This window comes from Felis catus, chromosome D3 (assembly GCF_018350175.1).
Source record: "Felis catus isolate Fca126 chromosome D3, F.catus_Fca126_mat1.0, whole genome shotgun sequence".
Lineage (NCBI taxonomy): Eukaryota > Metazoa > Chordata > Mammalia > Carnivora > Felidae > Felis > Felis catus.
The window spans coordinates 66,231,662-66,245,203 of NC_058379.1; the positions used below are offsets into that span (position 1 = coordinate 66,231,662).

Genomic DNA, 13,542 nt, shown 5'->3' on the forward strand with positions numbered 1-13,542 from the left:
TTTCTTAGCAAAGAAGGTTGTGATAATTTGATTCTAATCCCTCTTGAGGTCTGGAAACCCCATGAGGGTTGCTGTGCACAACTTAAACCCGGATGTTGGCTGTGGGAATGCCGCTGAAGTAAATCTTGAGCCCTAGCATGATCATTAGCCCGGGCATGGGTCAGTCTCCTAGTGCTTGGTGGTGTCCTGGAGTGACCCTTTGCTATGACATCTCTGTCTTCCATAAACTAAACTACACTTGGGTCTCCCTTTTCCGCTCTCCTGCCCTGTGAATTCCTTAAAGAGAAAGTCATGGTGGCAAAGCAGATTAGGAGTCAGGCAGTTAGGTGTTTATTTGGGTCTTTCTATCAGCTCACCGTGTGGCCTCGGGCAAGTCACCGTACCTCTCTGGGCCTCAAATGAGGAGGGTGCACTAATAAATGCCTATGGTTCCTCCCACTCTCATGAATCCTCCATGGATGCTTCTGACTTACCTCATCACTAGTGACACATTGTTGTGACAGCTGATTCATGTGTAACCACAAGGCATTCCGAAAGAAGTTTATTCGTTCACATTCTTGAGCTTCGAACATCTGCGGAAACATAACTACATGTCCGTACATATACAGAGAAGGGAGACATTTGTCTAGACTGGCTATGACTTAAGAAACAGTGTCAACCCTCATTATCTGTAAGCTTATTGTCCCATTTAGGATATTCCCTGCTACCAAGGAAACTCATAAACTCTTACCGCAGGCAAAGAATGCAAATAGTATTCTAATATGGTATTGACACAAACAGGATTGGATATAGTTCTGAAGGTAAGAGGTAATGATGAGCCCAAATGCCAAGGGTCTAACCTGAATTCCAGCTAACATTTCCGACTGCCTGGTGGGCATCTCCACGTGGGCAGCTTGCCAGAGCCTCACATTCAAATTCCCCTATGACTGAATATTGGCAAGATGATTATAATCACTGAAGTTCACGAGAACGTGGGGGAACCCGCACTTGTCCTCCAACTCTGTTTATGTTTGAAGGTTTCTTTAACTAAAAAAAGTTTTTTTAAGAAGTCACTTCCTGAACAATAGCTTCTTGGACATAAGCAAGTATCAACTTTTGGAAAATCAAGCTATTATTCTATAAAGGGGATGCTATTCAACAGTGGATGTTATATATTAATGTACTTTTTAAAGGTTGAATATAACACTATTACATTTTAAAACTTTTTATCATGTAGAACTCCAAACATAGATAAGAACAGAGAAAATAGTATAATGAATGCACATGGACCCTTCACCAGCTTGAACATGTATCAATTCACAACCAATTCTGTTTTATTATATCCTTACCAACTCATCTACTCCCTAGGATATTTTGAAGCAAATACATTATTTTATTTTTTTTTCAACGTTTATTTATTTTTGGGACAGAGAGAGACAGAGCACGAACAGGGAAAGGGCAGAGAGAGAGGGAGACACAGAATCGGAAACAGGCTCCAGGCTCCGAGCCATCAGCTCAGAGCCCGACGCGGGGCTCGAACTCCCGGACCGCGAGATCGTGACCTGGCTGAAGTCGGACGCTTAACCGACTGCGCCACCCAGGCGCCCCGCAAATACATTATTTTAATTGGAAACCTTTTAGTATTTAGTATTTAGCATACTTGGTATATATGTAGTGTTTATTATATTTTGTATTTATGTAGCATATAAACAGTAGATTTTATGTGATTTTTATTATAGAATACTTCGCATGGACAGAATCATAGAGAGCAATATAATGAATACATACCTATTGACCACCTCGCTTGGTCAACAAGTTAGGCCATATTTGCCTCAGATTCTGTTTAAGCCCCTTGTGTGCTTTCTCCAAACTCGATCCCCTTCTTCCTTCCCCACAGATAACCATTCTCCTAAACTTTATCATTCCTGTGCAGGCTTTTCTAATATTTGTGTGTCTATAAAATGCATATGATACTGCTCTGCACGTTTTTATACCTTAAAAAGGGGGACTTATTCTAGGTTTTTCCATGAGAGTGTGGAGTCACAGAAGTAAAGCAGAAAAGAGTGTTTTAGGAAGGGGATAGTGACCCACAGTGTTAGACAGTAGACACAAGCCACATAAGATCAGGAACTGCAAAGGCCTGCTGGACCTCACACCACAGAGATGTCTGGTTCCTCAGCGAGCAGCAGCAGGGGTGACAAACCCCAGATGCAGCAGGCTGGGACAGGCAGGGGCCATGAGCATGTGAAGACAACTCCTTCAGGAAGCCTGGCTGTGAAGAGAGGAGAGGGCAGCAGACAGGAAGCAACAGCCAGTGCCAGTAGGTTCTAACACCAAGAATGAGCTGAGTTGTCCAAACAATGGTATAAGAAGTTCACACTGAAGGGAGCTTTGCACAGACATGAGGGAAAGACAGCTGGATGATGGGATCTTGAGCCCAGATGGCGGGATAGGATCTTGATAAGGCAGGGGCAGCCCCTTTTCAACTAACAGGAGAAAACGAGGGGAGGGGGGTGTAGATCAGTGATTCTCAGGCTTGAATTTGCCTAAGAAGCACCAGGGGACTTACAAACAGTACTGCACCTATTCCAACAGTCTCTGTTCAGTAGGTCCAGAGTTGGTCTGAGAATTTGCATCTCTATCAAATTCCCAGATGATACTGATGCTACAGGTCCTGGGATTTCACTTTGAGAACCACTGGTAAGAAAAACTATAGACAGGCTAAAAGAAACTTGAGGAAGTTTCCAAGTTATGTCTTTATATTCCTCCAGGAAATTGTAAGTGAGGTCACATGCTAAAAATGAAGCAGGAGGTAATGGTGAAATCAAAGGTGTAAGGAGAGTAAGAACTTCTTTTTTTTTTATGTTTGTTTATTTTTGAGGGTGTGCCAGCAGGGGAGGGGTAGGGAGAGGGGGCAGAGGATTCAAAATGGGATCTGTACTGACAACAGAGAACCCAATGCCTGGCTCTCAAACCTCGAGCTCATGACCTGAGCTGAAGTCAGACGCTCAACCGACTGAGCCACCCAGGTGCCTGAGTGAAAACTTCTAGCTCACCTTCTATCTGCATTCTCCTTATTGGATAGCAAGTTCAGGCAAGGCTCTTGAAAGATAATTATTTAATCACCCATTAACTGATTCAGCTATTTCGTATTTGCACTAACCAAACGTTGGAGGAAGTCCTTGAACAGAGTCAGACACAACGCTCAGGACTGGGACGGGGCAGAAAGATGAGGCTTGGAGGAAAACATTCCAGTTCCATCCATCCTATACTTACATTTCTGATTTCTAACTTGGCCTCAAGCAATTCTATGAGAATTGGGGCCCTGTAATAAGGGGGTGGTGCATTTCTGGCAAAGTAGACTCCCCAAATTCTCGGAGGAAGACCCATCCCCTCCTGAGCAGCCACCGGTTCTGGTACCTCACAGGCCTTGATGTGCTCGATCTGCCAGTCTTCGCGGACTTTGTCCAGAGTGTTGATGTGCATCATGTACGCCTTGTCTGCAGTGGAGGGGAAGGGCCTGGGTTCAGAAACCAGGCAGGAGCAGGGTGCGCAGACCCACTGCCCAGCTCACCCTGGATGGCAAACGACACTCGCCAGAGTCACACTGAGCTCACAAGACCCCATGGAGCTCTGAACAGTGGGAGGCCATATCCATCTCTCTCTCTCACAATATATTTGTGAAATAAGCACTTTCTTTTAGACATTAAACCAAGCCAAGTAAGAAATGTTTCAAGGGGAAGAAAAAAAAAAGGAAATGCTTCAAGGAAAGAGAACAAAGGCTGACAGGAACTTCAGCCAGAGTTCTCTTGAGCTAATTCAACCTCAATAGCTTCCACCCATTTCCATTTTCAGGAAGATTAGACAGTGAGAGGTGCAGAGAACTACCAAGTGACTTTGGTTTTGGGTTTAGAGACTTCTTAAATGACCACGGTCACAAGAGGCTTGGCTCCTGCAGAATACTGTGGGATCAGAAGGCTTTGCAAACACCTGGCTTGGATCTCAGGTTTCAGCCATGACAAGGCCTTGCAACTTGGCTGTTTCCTTCATAGCAGATAAGAGTTATCAGGGCTGAAATGGGCTTTTAAGACAGATGTTCCTAATAAATCAGAATGAGTACCTGCTTACAAAGCAGCTGCCACATGACCTCCGCCCCCCCCACACCACCCCCCCCCCCCACCATTTAATTACAAGTACGGCTCAAGCAGGCAGTGGCCAGAAACAGCTGTCTCACTTTCCCAGGTTCTGATATACCTTGTCTCCCTCCCTGTCCTCCCTTTCTCCCTTCTTCCCTCCTGCTTTCTTGTTAATCCCACTGTCTGTCCATACATTCTTGTATGATATATAAAAATACCTTTCCCGACAGATTCAGCATAATGTCAGCCCCCTCCCCACAAGCCTCCCCCATCCCTGGGAGCAGCCCCCTCACCTGAGTCTTCGACTGCAGTCTTCGAAGTTGCCAGTTTCACGAAAAGCTGTGAGGACACACAAAGAACAAGAGATGGGGAATGCTGGGTAGAGCTCCCACAGGCAAAACAGGTTTGAAAGCAATGGCTGTTGAAGAGACCCGTGTTCCACATCTTTCCTGTGTTTCTCTCAGCAAACCGTTCAACTTGCCCTCTAATCTTAGCACCACAGGGAAACGGCCATCAAGCATCTTGCCCCATGATATCCTAAAGACATAACCCCTGCCCTCTGGTTGCTGACAGTCTTCTACCAGATTACATAAAATTGATAATGCACCCGAGCCTGAGGTGGCCTGGCTCCAAAGAATACTTCAGTCTTGAAGAAAGATGAAAAAACCAAAACCCTCTCCCCTACTCCTTATCACCCTGTTCCCTTCCCCACGGCCACGCTTCTCCAGCTCCTCCCGAACCCCAAAACTGTGACAAGGGACTTTCTGGGCCAGAGGATCCTGACAGCCCAAAAGCAAGATATCGCCAGGGACTTAGGATGCACGTCCATTTTTCATTAAGATTAGTAATTGGCTTTAGTTTCAAATACAGAAAGCTCAGATTTTTCAGGCTGTCGGCTCTCCCAGGTACCTTTTCTTGCTGCCTCGGGTTCACCACATTGGCGCTCCGGTGGACAGCCTGCTCTGCTTCGTCTTTGTCCCGGCATTTCTGCACATAGGTCTTCTTTGCCTTTGTTGTTATGTGCCAAAAGAGGACCAAAACAGGTGAGCGGAACGTGAGCCTGCAAAGGCAGCAGCCCGAGCCCGCCGAGCCCAGCAAAGGACAGGGCGCTCTGGTCAGTGCCGTGATCACCGCCAGATGGTGGGCACCCTGGCAGCAAAGGCTCCTTCTTATCTATTTGTGGAAGGGCTCTTTAGCCCTTTTCCAAACTACGCGTGTGGTGGCAGCCTGATCAAGGAAGTAATAACTCCAATTCGGCAAACACAAAGTATGTGGGCTTTAAAAACTGGAACAAAAGATGGGATTTGAAATAGGCAAAATCAAAATATGTATATAACCGTAAGGTGTATAATCTAGGGGGACCTGGGTGGCTCTGTCGGTTAAGCGGCTGACTTCAGCTCAGGTCATCGTCTCATGGTCCATGAGTTCGAGCCCCGTGCTGACACTCCAGAGCCTCAAGCCTGCTTCATATCCTGTGTCTCCCTCTCTTGCTGCCCCTCCCCCGCTCACGTTCTGGTTTTCTCTGTCTCTCAAAAATGAATAAACATTAAAAAACAATTTTAAAAAAAGATGTGCAATCTAACGTTTATGTAACATAACCCTCAGAACTTAGATGCCATCACTTGACCATAGTAATTGTAATTATGCCTCAATATTCTAATGCATCCACCATAGCAGGTGACAAGGGCATGGATCCCATCAATTCTGTCACTCAAGCATAGCCATGTTCCTTTTTGATTTAAAAAAATCTGTTTGAGCTAGTTTATTTTTTTTTTTTATTTTTAAAGTTTATTTTGAGAGAGGGAACATGCACGGGAGTCGGAGAGGAGCAGGGAGAGAGAGAGGGAGAGAATCCGAAGCAGGCTCCACACCAGCAGCGCAGAGCCAATGTGGGGCTCAAACTCATGAACTGTGAGATCATGACCTGAGCCGAAACCAAAGGTCAGACACTTAACCGAGCCACCACAGTGTCCCTGTTTTAACTAGTTTAAATCTATTCTTTTTTTTATTTTTTTTTCAACGTTTATTTATTTTTGGGACAGAGAGAGACAGAGCATGAACGGGGGAGGGGCAGAGAGAGAGGGAGACACAGAATAGGAAACAGGCTCCAGGCTCCAAGCCATCAGCCCAGAGCCTGACACGGGGCTCGAACTCACGGACCGCGAGATCGTGACCTGGCTGAAGTCGGACGCTTAACCGACTGCGCCACCCAGGTGCCCCTATTTTAACTAGTTTAAAAGTAGACCCTGGTCTATCCTGTGCTGTCATCACTATCATTAGTATGAAAACAGTTCTCAACTATACAGTTAGCAAATCAAATAATTTTCTGTTTCACCTACTGAAGCAAAGACTTAACTTACTCAAACAAAGCAAAGCTGTGAGTCAGCTAATAAATAAGAATGTTGTTCCCCCCCAAAACTGCTTGACCAAGAATGAAGACTCCTTTGCAGAGACGGTTTGTGCAATTCTCGGCATCCTCTGCAATTCAGTTGAGGTTAACCTTTCAGTAAACAACCATACAATTCTCTATATATGCTACACACACATAGAAGTTTCATAATTTTTCATAATTGTAAGCACATAAGATATTCATGCAGCAAATTCCTTTTGTAAGGGTATGTGATAGACATTTTTCTATGTCAAGCATGATCCCTGTAGCTGAACATTTTTTTTTAATGTTTATTTTTGAGAGAGAGACAGAGAGTGAGCAGGGGAGGGACAGAGAAGAGAGGGAGACACAGAATCCGAAGCAGGCTCCAGGCTCTGAGCTGTCAGCACAGAGCCCGACGTGAGGCTCGAACCCACGAACTGTGAGATTGTGACCTGAGTCGAAGTTGGACGCTTAACCGATTGAGCCACCTAGGCACCCCTGTAGCTGAACATTTTAAAGGCTGTAAACACACACACACACACACACACACACACACACACACGCCATAATTTTAACTATCTCTCTATCAGTGGACACTTGTTTCCTATTTTTTATAACATAAAAATATTCTGATTTTGTTTTGGGTAGTATGAATTTATTTATACGGGTCAAATTCCTAGAGGTGTAATTGTTTGGTAAAAGAATATGTATATGTGCAACTTCCTTCCAAAATGACCACACCAACTGGTACTCCCACCAGCAGTCTATGGAGTAAATTTCCTCACTTTCACCAACACCAAGCTTGGACAATATGCCTGACCTTTTGTAATATTAGAGGAGAAAATGTCAGCATAAAGTTGTGTTATTTGTATTTATTTCATGACCACTAAGGTGGTATGTCCTTTCTACTTCATGTCTTTTACCTGCTTTCCTATTGGAGCATTCCATATTTTCATTGAGTTTTTTTCCATTGTTTTTTTTTAATGTTTATTTTATTTTTGAGAGAGAGACAGACGGTGAGTGGGGGAGGGGCAGAGAGAGAGAGGGAGACACAGAATCTGAAGCAGACTCCAGGCTCTGAGCTGTCAACACAGAGCCGGATGCAGGGCTCGAACCCATGAACCAGGAGATCATGACCTGCGCTGAAGTTGGATGCTCAACTGACTGAGCCACCCAGGCACCCCTTTTTCCATTGGTTTTTAAGAGCTCAGTCTATATTAGGAACACTAACTGGCTATCAGTTATGCAAGGTACAAATATTTTCCCCCATTTGTTATCTCTCTTTAAGCCATGTATAAGATATTTTTTCTTTTGCTGTAAAGTAGTCTTAAATTTTAATGCTGTCAGTTATCAATCTTTCTCTACCCTATTTTATTTTTTAATATGGCATATTAAATATTTTTTCTCTGTTGCTACATATTCATAAAGGTCATATAACTAATATTTCTCCATTTTTTAGTCACTAAATAATTTACAGTTTTCATTATTTTAAGAGTAAGTTCATGCCTTTGCTTTTCTTTTTTGGGATGATTTCCTAAAGATAGAGTCTTAGATTCTTAGTATAAGACTGAGGGGATATGATCACATTTATGGTTCTAAATAATTTTTTTAAAGGTTATACATACAAGCTTTTGAAAAGATGGAAAGATGTAATTTTCCCTATTCCTCCACATAAATACAGTTAAAAACTCTGGACACTCTGTATAAAACAAACATAAGACTCTGAAAGGTGGAGAGAAGGCAGAGTGGCTAGCAACCCTGGTCTGAGAAGGGTGACCCACAAGTAAGTTCTCTTGGTTTTTTCTTTGCCTCATATGTCACAGACTGAGTGCCAAAGAAGCAGGCAACCAAGAAGTGGCAATGAGCAAAAACAAGAAGTCCCAACAAAAACCTGCCCTCTCTAGCCAAAAGACCAGAAAAGGGACAGTCTACCAGGAGAGAAACCTTGAGAAAATAACCATTCTACTGCAGCCAAGCACCACCTAAAAAAACTGTGGCCTGCCCCCCATACATCCAGCAAAGGACAAGCAGGGAGTCTAGACTTCCACTCTCACCAAGCTATAACAGGATGCCCAACTTCCCTGCCAAGATGGTTTCAGAGAAGGACAAATAGGGAACTGGAACCTTCATTCTTACTGGAAGATAACAACCCTACACATAGTGCCAGTGGAAACCATGTGGGCAACCTGGACTTCTACGACCCCTGCCTGGCAGTCACAAGGTGCCCCCTCTACCTGCTGGGGTGGTGTCAGAGAAGGTCTAGTGGAGGATCAGAACTTTAACCACCTCTCTGTAGTAACACAGCCACACAAACCCTGTGATTTCAGTGGAGGCCAATGGGAGAAACCTGGATTTTTACCCCCATAAAGGAGTAATGAGGCAGGGGACCTCACTGTCCCCTGCTAGAGGTGTCAGAGTAATCCAGCTGAAACAGAATGTTTAAATAAGATCCAGAGTCTTGTAACATAATACCTAAAATGTCCAAAACCAAATGACTATCACTAATCATACCGAGAACCAGGAAGATCTGAAACTGAATCAGAAGGCTTTCAATAGATGCCAACATCAAGATGACAGATTGTTAGAATTATCTGACAAAGATTTTGAAGGAGCCATCATAAAAATTCAACAAGCAATTACAAAAACACTTAAATGAGAAAATAGATGGTTTGGGCAAAGAACTAGAAAAGTTCAGCAAACACATAAAAGCTATAAAGAACCAAATGGAAATTTTGGAACTAAATAAACACACTAATGAAAATTAAAAACTCAATGGATGGACTTCAGAATTGAAGAGATAGAAGAAAGAATCAGTGAAGTGGAAAACAGAGCAATAGAAATTACCTAATCTGAAGAACAGAGAGAAAAACAGGCTGAAAAAAATGCATAGATGGGGCACCTGGATGGATCAGTGGGTTAAGTGTCCAACTCTTGATTTCAGCTCAGGTCATAGTCTCACAGTTCCTGAGATTGAGCCCTGCATATGCTCCATGCTGACAACATGGAGCCTGCTTGATATTCTCTCTTGTCCTCTCTCTCTGCCCTGCCCTGCTCATGCTCTCACTCCCTCTCTCAAGAAAAATAAATAAACCTCAAAATAAACATATAGAGCCTCATGAACCCTTGGGACCATAACAAAAGATCTAACACATTCATGTCCTTGCAATCCAAGGAAAGGAAGGTGAGCTAAAAAACTACTTGAAGAAATAACAGCTGAAAACTTCCCAAATTTGGCAAAAGATATAAAACTACAGATTCAAGAAGTTGATCATACCCCAAACAAAATAAACCCAAAGAAATCCATGACACTACATATATAGGTGAACTTCTGAAAACTAAAAAGAAAGAAAGAAAGAAAGAAAGAAAGAAAGAAAGAAAGAAAGAAAGAAAGAAAGAAGATATCTTAAAACAGAAATGACACTTTACCTACAAGGAAAAACCTATAACCAGTGAAAACAGCCTTTGACACTGAAGGGGAAATCAAGATATTCTCAGATGAGGAAAAACTAAAAGTATTTGTCAATAGTAGACCATCTTGAAGATGGCTAAACTCTCTAAGCAAAGGAAACTATAAAAGAAGAAACGCTGGAATATCAAGAGGAAAAAAGGGCACAGCAAGCAAAAAATGAGTTAATACAATAGTCTCCCTTTTTCTTGAGTTTTCTAAATCATTTTTGATAGTCGAAGCAAAAATTATAATACTAGCATGGCTCTACAGGCAGGTAGAAGAGATAGTTAAGAAACTTGTATTTCACTAGGGTTTTATCTTGAATTGTGAGAAACCTTGTCCCAGATTGCTCAAAACACAGAAAGTCTGGGAACAACCATGTATGGACCAATGCTATTTCTGCAGTTACACTGACATCATTCCCTATTTCTCAGTTGCTTTGGAGGTGCCATGCATCACAGAAAAAAAATGACGTGGAGCAGACTGCATGTGTCATCGACATTGGTGACATTTTCTTTTTTAACTGGGTTACCACACACCATGTCACATAGAACATCATGATGATACTTCTGTACAAATATGGAATCATGGATGTTTCAGTAACAGAGTTCACTGTGTCCAGGGTGAACAGATTTAGGAAAGCTAGAGGGAGGGCCCTCGCAATTTGTCTTAGCTCTGTCTTGTTAAGTGTGTGTGTGTGTGTGTGTGTGTGTGTGTGTGTGTGTGTGTGTGTGTGTTTAAATAGATTACTTACGGAAGGCTCTTACAGTTTGTAGATCCTAAAACATGAACGGCTCACTCAGTAAAATAGGTAAGAAACCAAGATTCAAAATAGTCACAGGGGAAAAAGCTAACATCCAACAAGATAAATGGCATGTGATACAGACACTTTTGTGTCTTGGCCTGAAATATTTCAATTGACTTGTAGACTTTCCCAGGTTACCAGAAAGTCACCATCATTTTCTTTCCTCTATCTTGTTTCATCCTCCGTCTTTCCAAGGCCTTAAAAAGCAGGAAAGTCAAACTTCTAAAGGTTGTTTTCCCAAACCACTGCACTAGTCCATAATATTATTGAAGTACTATTTTCAGGAATATGCTCCTACACAGCACAGGATTTCAGAAAATGTCACCGTGGCAAAAAAAAAAGCAATAAACTGAGACTCACATCCATAGTTTTCTTGAACTGTAAGCTCCTTTGTTTATGGGCAGCATCCATTATGAGCTCCGTCTGTGAAGACAGGACAAGCACTATTAATAAAAAACAAATTGCTGTTAATGCCAGCTTATCTTGAGGAGTAAGTGTTCAACGTGGATTACCTCACTTAGTCCTCACACACCCAGAAGGTAGATGTGCTATTTATTACTCCCTTTTTACAAACAAGGAAACTGTAGCAGAGAGGCTGAACAACCTGCCCAAGGTCTTACGGCTGCTCAACGGTAAGGCCCGCCCTTGAACTTGGGCAGCGACCGTTGAGAATCACTGATCATCCTTGGAGCTGTCTCTTCTGTAAACCTGGAATCAAGGAACTTAGGTTTCAAAAAAGATTTAAAAACCTTTGTTAAGGCACCATTCATATTTTAAAAGGGGTCTTTATTCTGTAAGCCTGTGTCAGCACAATAAAATTAGGGACTCATAAATAGTCACTCCTCTTGTATCCACCAATAACACACCCTAAACCAGCAAGGAGCTGGGGCAGTATGAAGAGAAGAAATGTTTGTAGGACAACTAAAAGAAGGTATTCTCCCAGCTAATCCCAGCTAATCCAGGAAAGGTAAACTACTCTGCTGAGTTCACTTGAGAGCAATTTCTTTGTTGTGGCTCTGATATTAACCCTTTCATTACTCAGAATAATGGTGCTAATAGTAAAAATGTATGTCTCAGACATAATAGTAGTTGCCATTTATCAAGCATTATTATGTGCTAATCAGTTTTCATGCATCCCAACAACTGTAAGTACTCTTATCCCCATTTTTTTGACAGTAAACTGAGGTGGATTAATTTACCCAAGCAAGTAGTAGAGTTGGGATTTGAGCACAGCCTGACTCCTGTGCCCTTGTTCCTAATCATTACCCTCACCTACCATTATCCTTATGATAGCTCTATAAAATCAAACGGGTATATAAAAAACCAAGAGGTGCAGTAATTCAAAATGAGCTATGGCATTGCTCTCGTGCAAAATGACACAATGCAAAATAATAACTCTGAAAATGATGTTCAAATGTGGTTTCTCTTTCTTCTGGAGAATTACATTTTTGTCTGTTACCAACACAAACATGGCTGGATGGATTTTCAAGATATCTGGATGGAATGTTTGGGATGGTCTGACTTCAAATATAAGCTTTTGGAATACATGAAATTCTGTTGGGGATCCCCAAGGGGCCTTCAGAGAACTGAACAGCCATCTTCCAGCCCAGCTGAAATCGAGGACTAAGAGGTGGGCCATGCATCTGCTAACAGTGAAGATCCTGTAGACACAGAGAACAGACATGAGCCCCACATGCAGAGTCTCATGGGAAGGCCCTTGTCATCACAGACAGGAAGCTGTGTGGTTCACGTGAGCGCCTAGGTACCTCTACCAGGAGGAGGAGCTGGGTTTATTTATTAATGGTTCCTAATTTCCCCAAACTCCATGGAGCAGATCACTCAGCACTATTGGTCTGTCCTGTGGTCTTTGCCAGTCCAAAAATATATATTGCCTTTCTTCCAGTTTGGGAGCTGCCACTATTTCATAGTTTATGGCCTCAGCCAGGCCTCCTTATGTCCAACTCACACATAACACCTGCTTCCAGCTCCTCTCAGGTGGCTACAAAGTCCTATTAGTCAGACCTTTTCCCTTCATCTTCCTCTCTACCTTGGAGGATCCCTGGCACCTGTATGAGAACAGGACCCTAGAGGAGAGAGAGAGAGGGGTAGTCTGGCTCTAACCTGACAGTTGTGAGCCCTGGGGGCCCAAGAGGTGATAATTTCTCAAAGCCATTCAGTGACACCAAGTCCAGATCTGTCTGTTACCCCACTTTGATTTAAGTCTCCTCATGTCTGTATTCACTTATAGAATGGCCTATTCTTGGCAGGTCTTCAAAGGCCAAACCCAATGGAAATCTAATTGTCTTATTATTGATAACACAAAGTGGTACAAGAACTATCACCTCTGCTCTAGGGTGGGGAGAAGCAGAAGGGAGGGGCAAAGGAAGAAGAGATATGTAAATGATTCAAATGGCCCTGCAGTACATGACTGAAATAGCTGCTTTGGTGGTCTGTCTGCATTCACGCCATTAAAGCTGTAAGCGTCACTCCGTGTAACTAAGGACGTTCCTTTCTTTGGAGATTTCTCTCTACACAGGCAGAGCACCATTCTGCCATGTTCATCCCAATGTCAGCGGAGAGGGCAGAACAGAATGTAGGCACCAGAGGAGAGTGACTGACCGTGTGCTGTCCCTGTCAGCCTAGCACATTCTGGGCCAGGGAAAAAACCTCAGTACCCTAAAACGCCAAGACTCCTAAGAGCCCCCCCAACCTGGCCAACCTTCAGGGATGACAGCCTGTCCCTCATCATCCTCACCTGTACTGTCACTCACTCTGGGGCTTGTAGCCTCAGGGTCTGCCCCCA

General features: G+C 43.1%; 1 protein-coding gene across 4 annotated transcripts in view; it reads right to left on the bottom strand.

The window, feature by feature from the left end:
* The window catches only part of PSTPIP2 (proline-serine-threonine phosphatase interacting protein 2), an 80,883-nt gene that overhangs the window by 7,631 nt on the left and 59,710 nt on the right, over window positions 1-13,542 (bottom strand). For all 4 annotated transcript variants that reach the window (XM_045042191.1, XM_023241952.2, XR_006588337.1 and 1 more), the window contains exons 6-10: window positions 11,100-11,162; window positions 5,025-5,123; window positions 4,409-4,454; window positions 3,400-3,479; window positions 474-572 (exon numbers count right to left, since the gene is read on the bottom strand). In XM_045042191.1, the coding sequence (XP_044898126.1) occupies window positions 474-572; window positions 3,400-3,479; window positions 4,409-4,454; window positions 5,025-5,123; window positions 11,100-11,162 (387 nt within the window). The remainder of the gene's footprint in view (window positions 1-473; window positions 573-3,399; window positions 3,480-4,408; window positions 4,455-5,024; window positions 5,124-11,099; window positions 11,163-13,542) is intronic.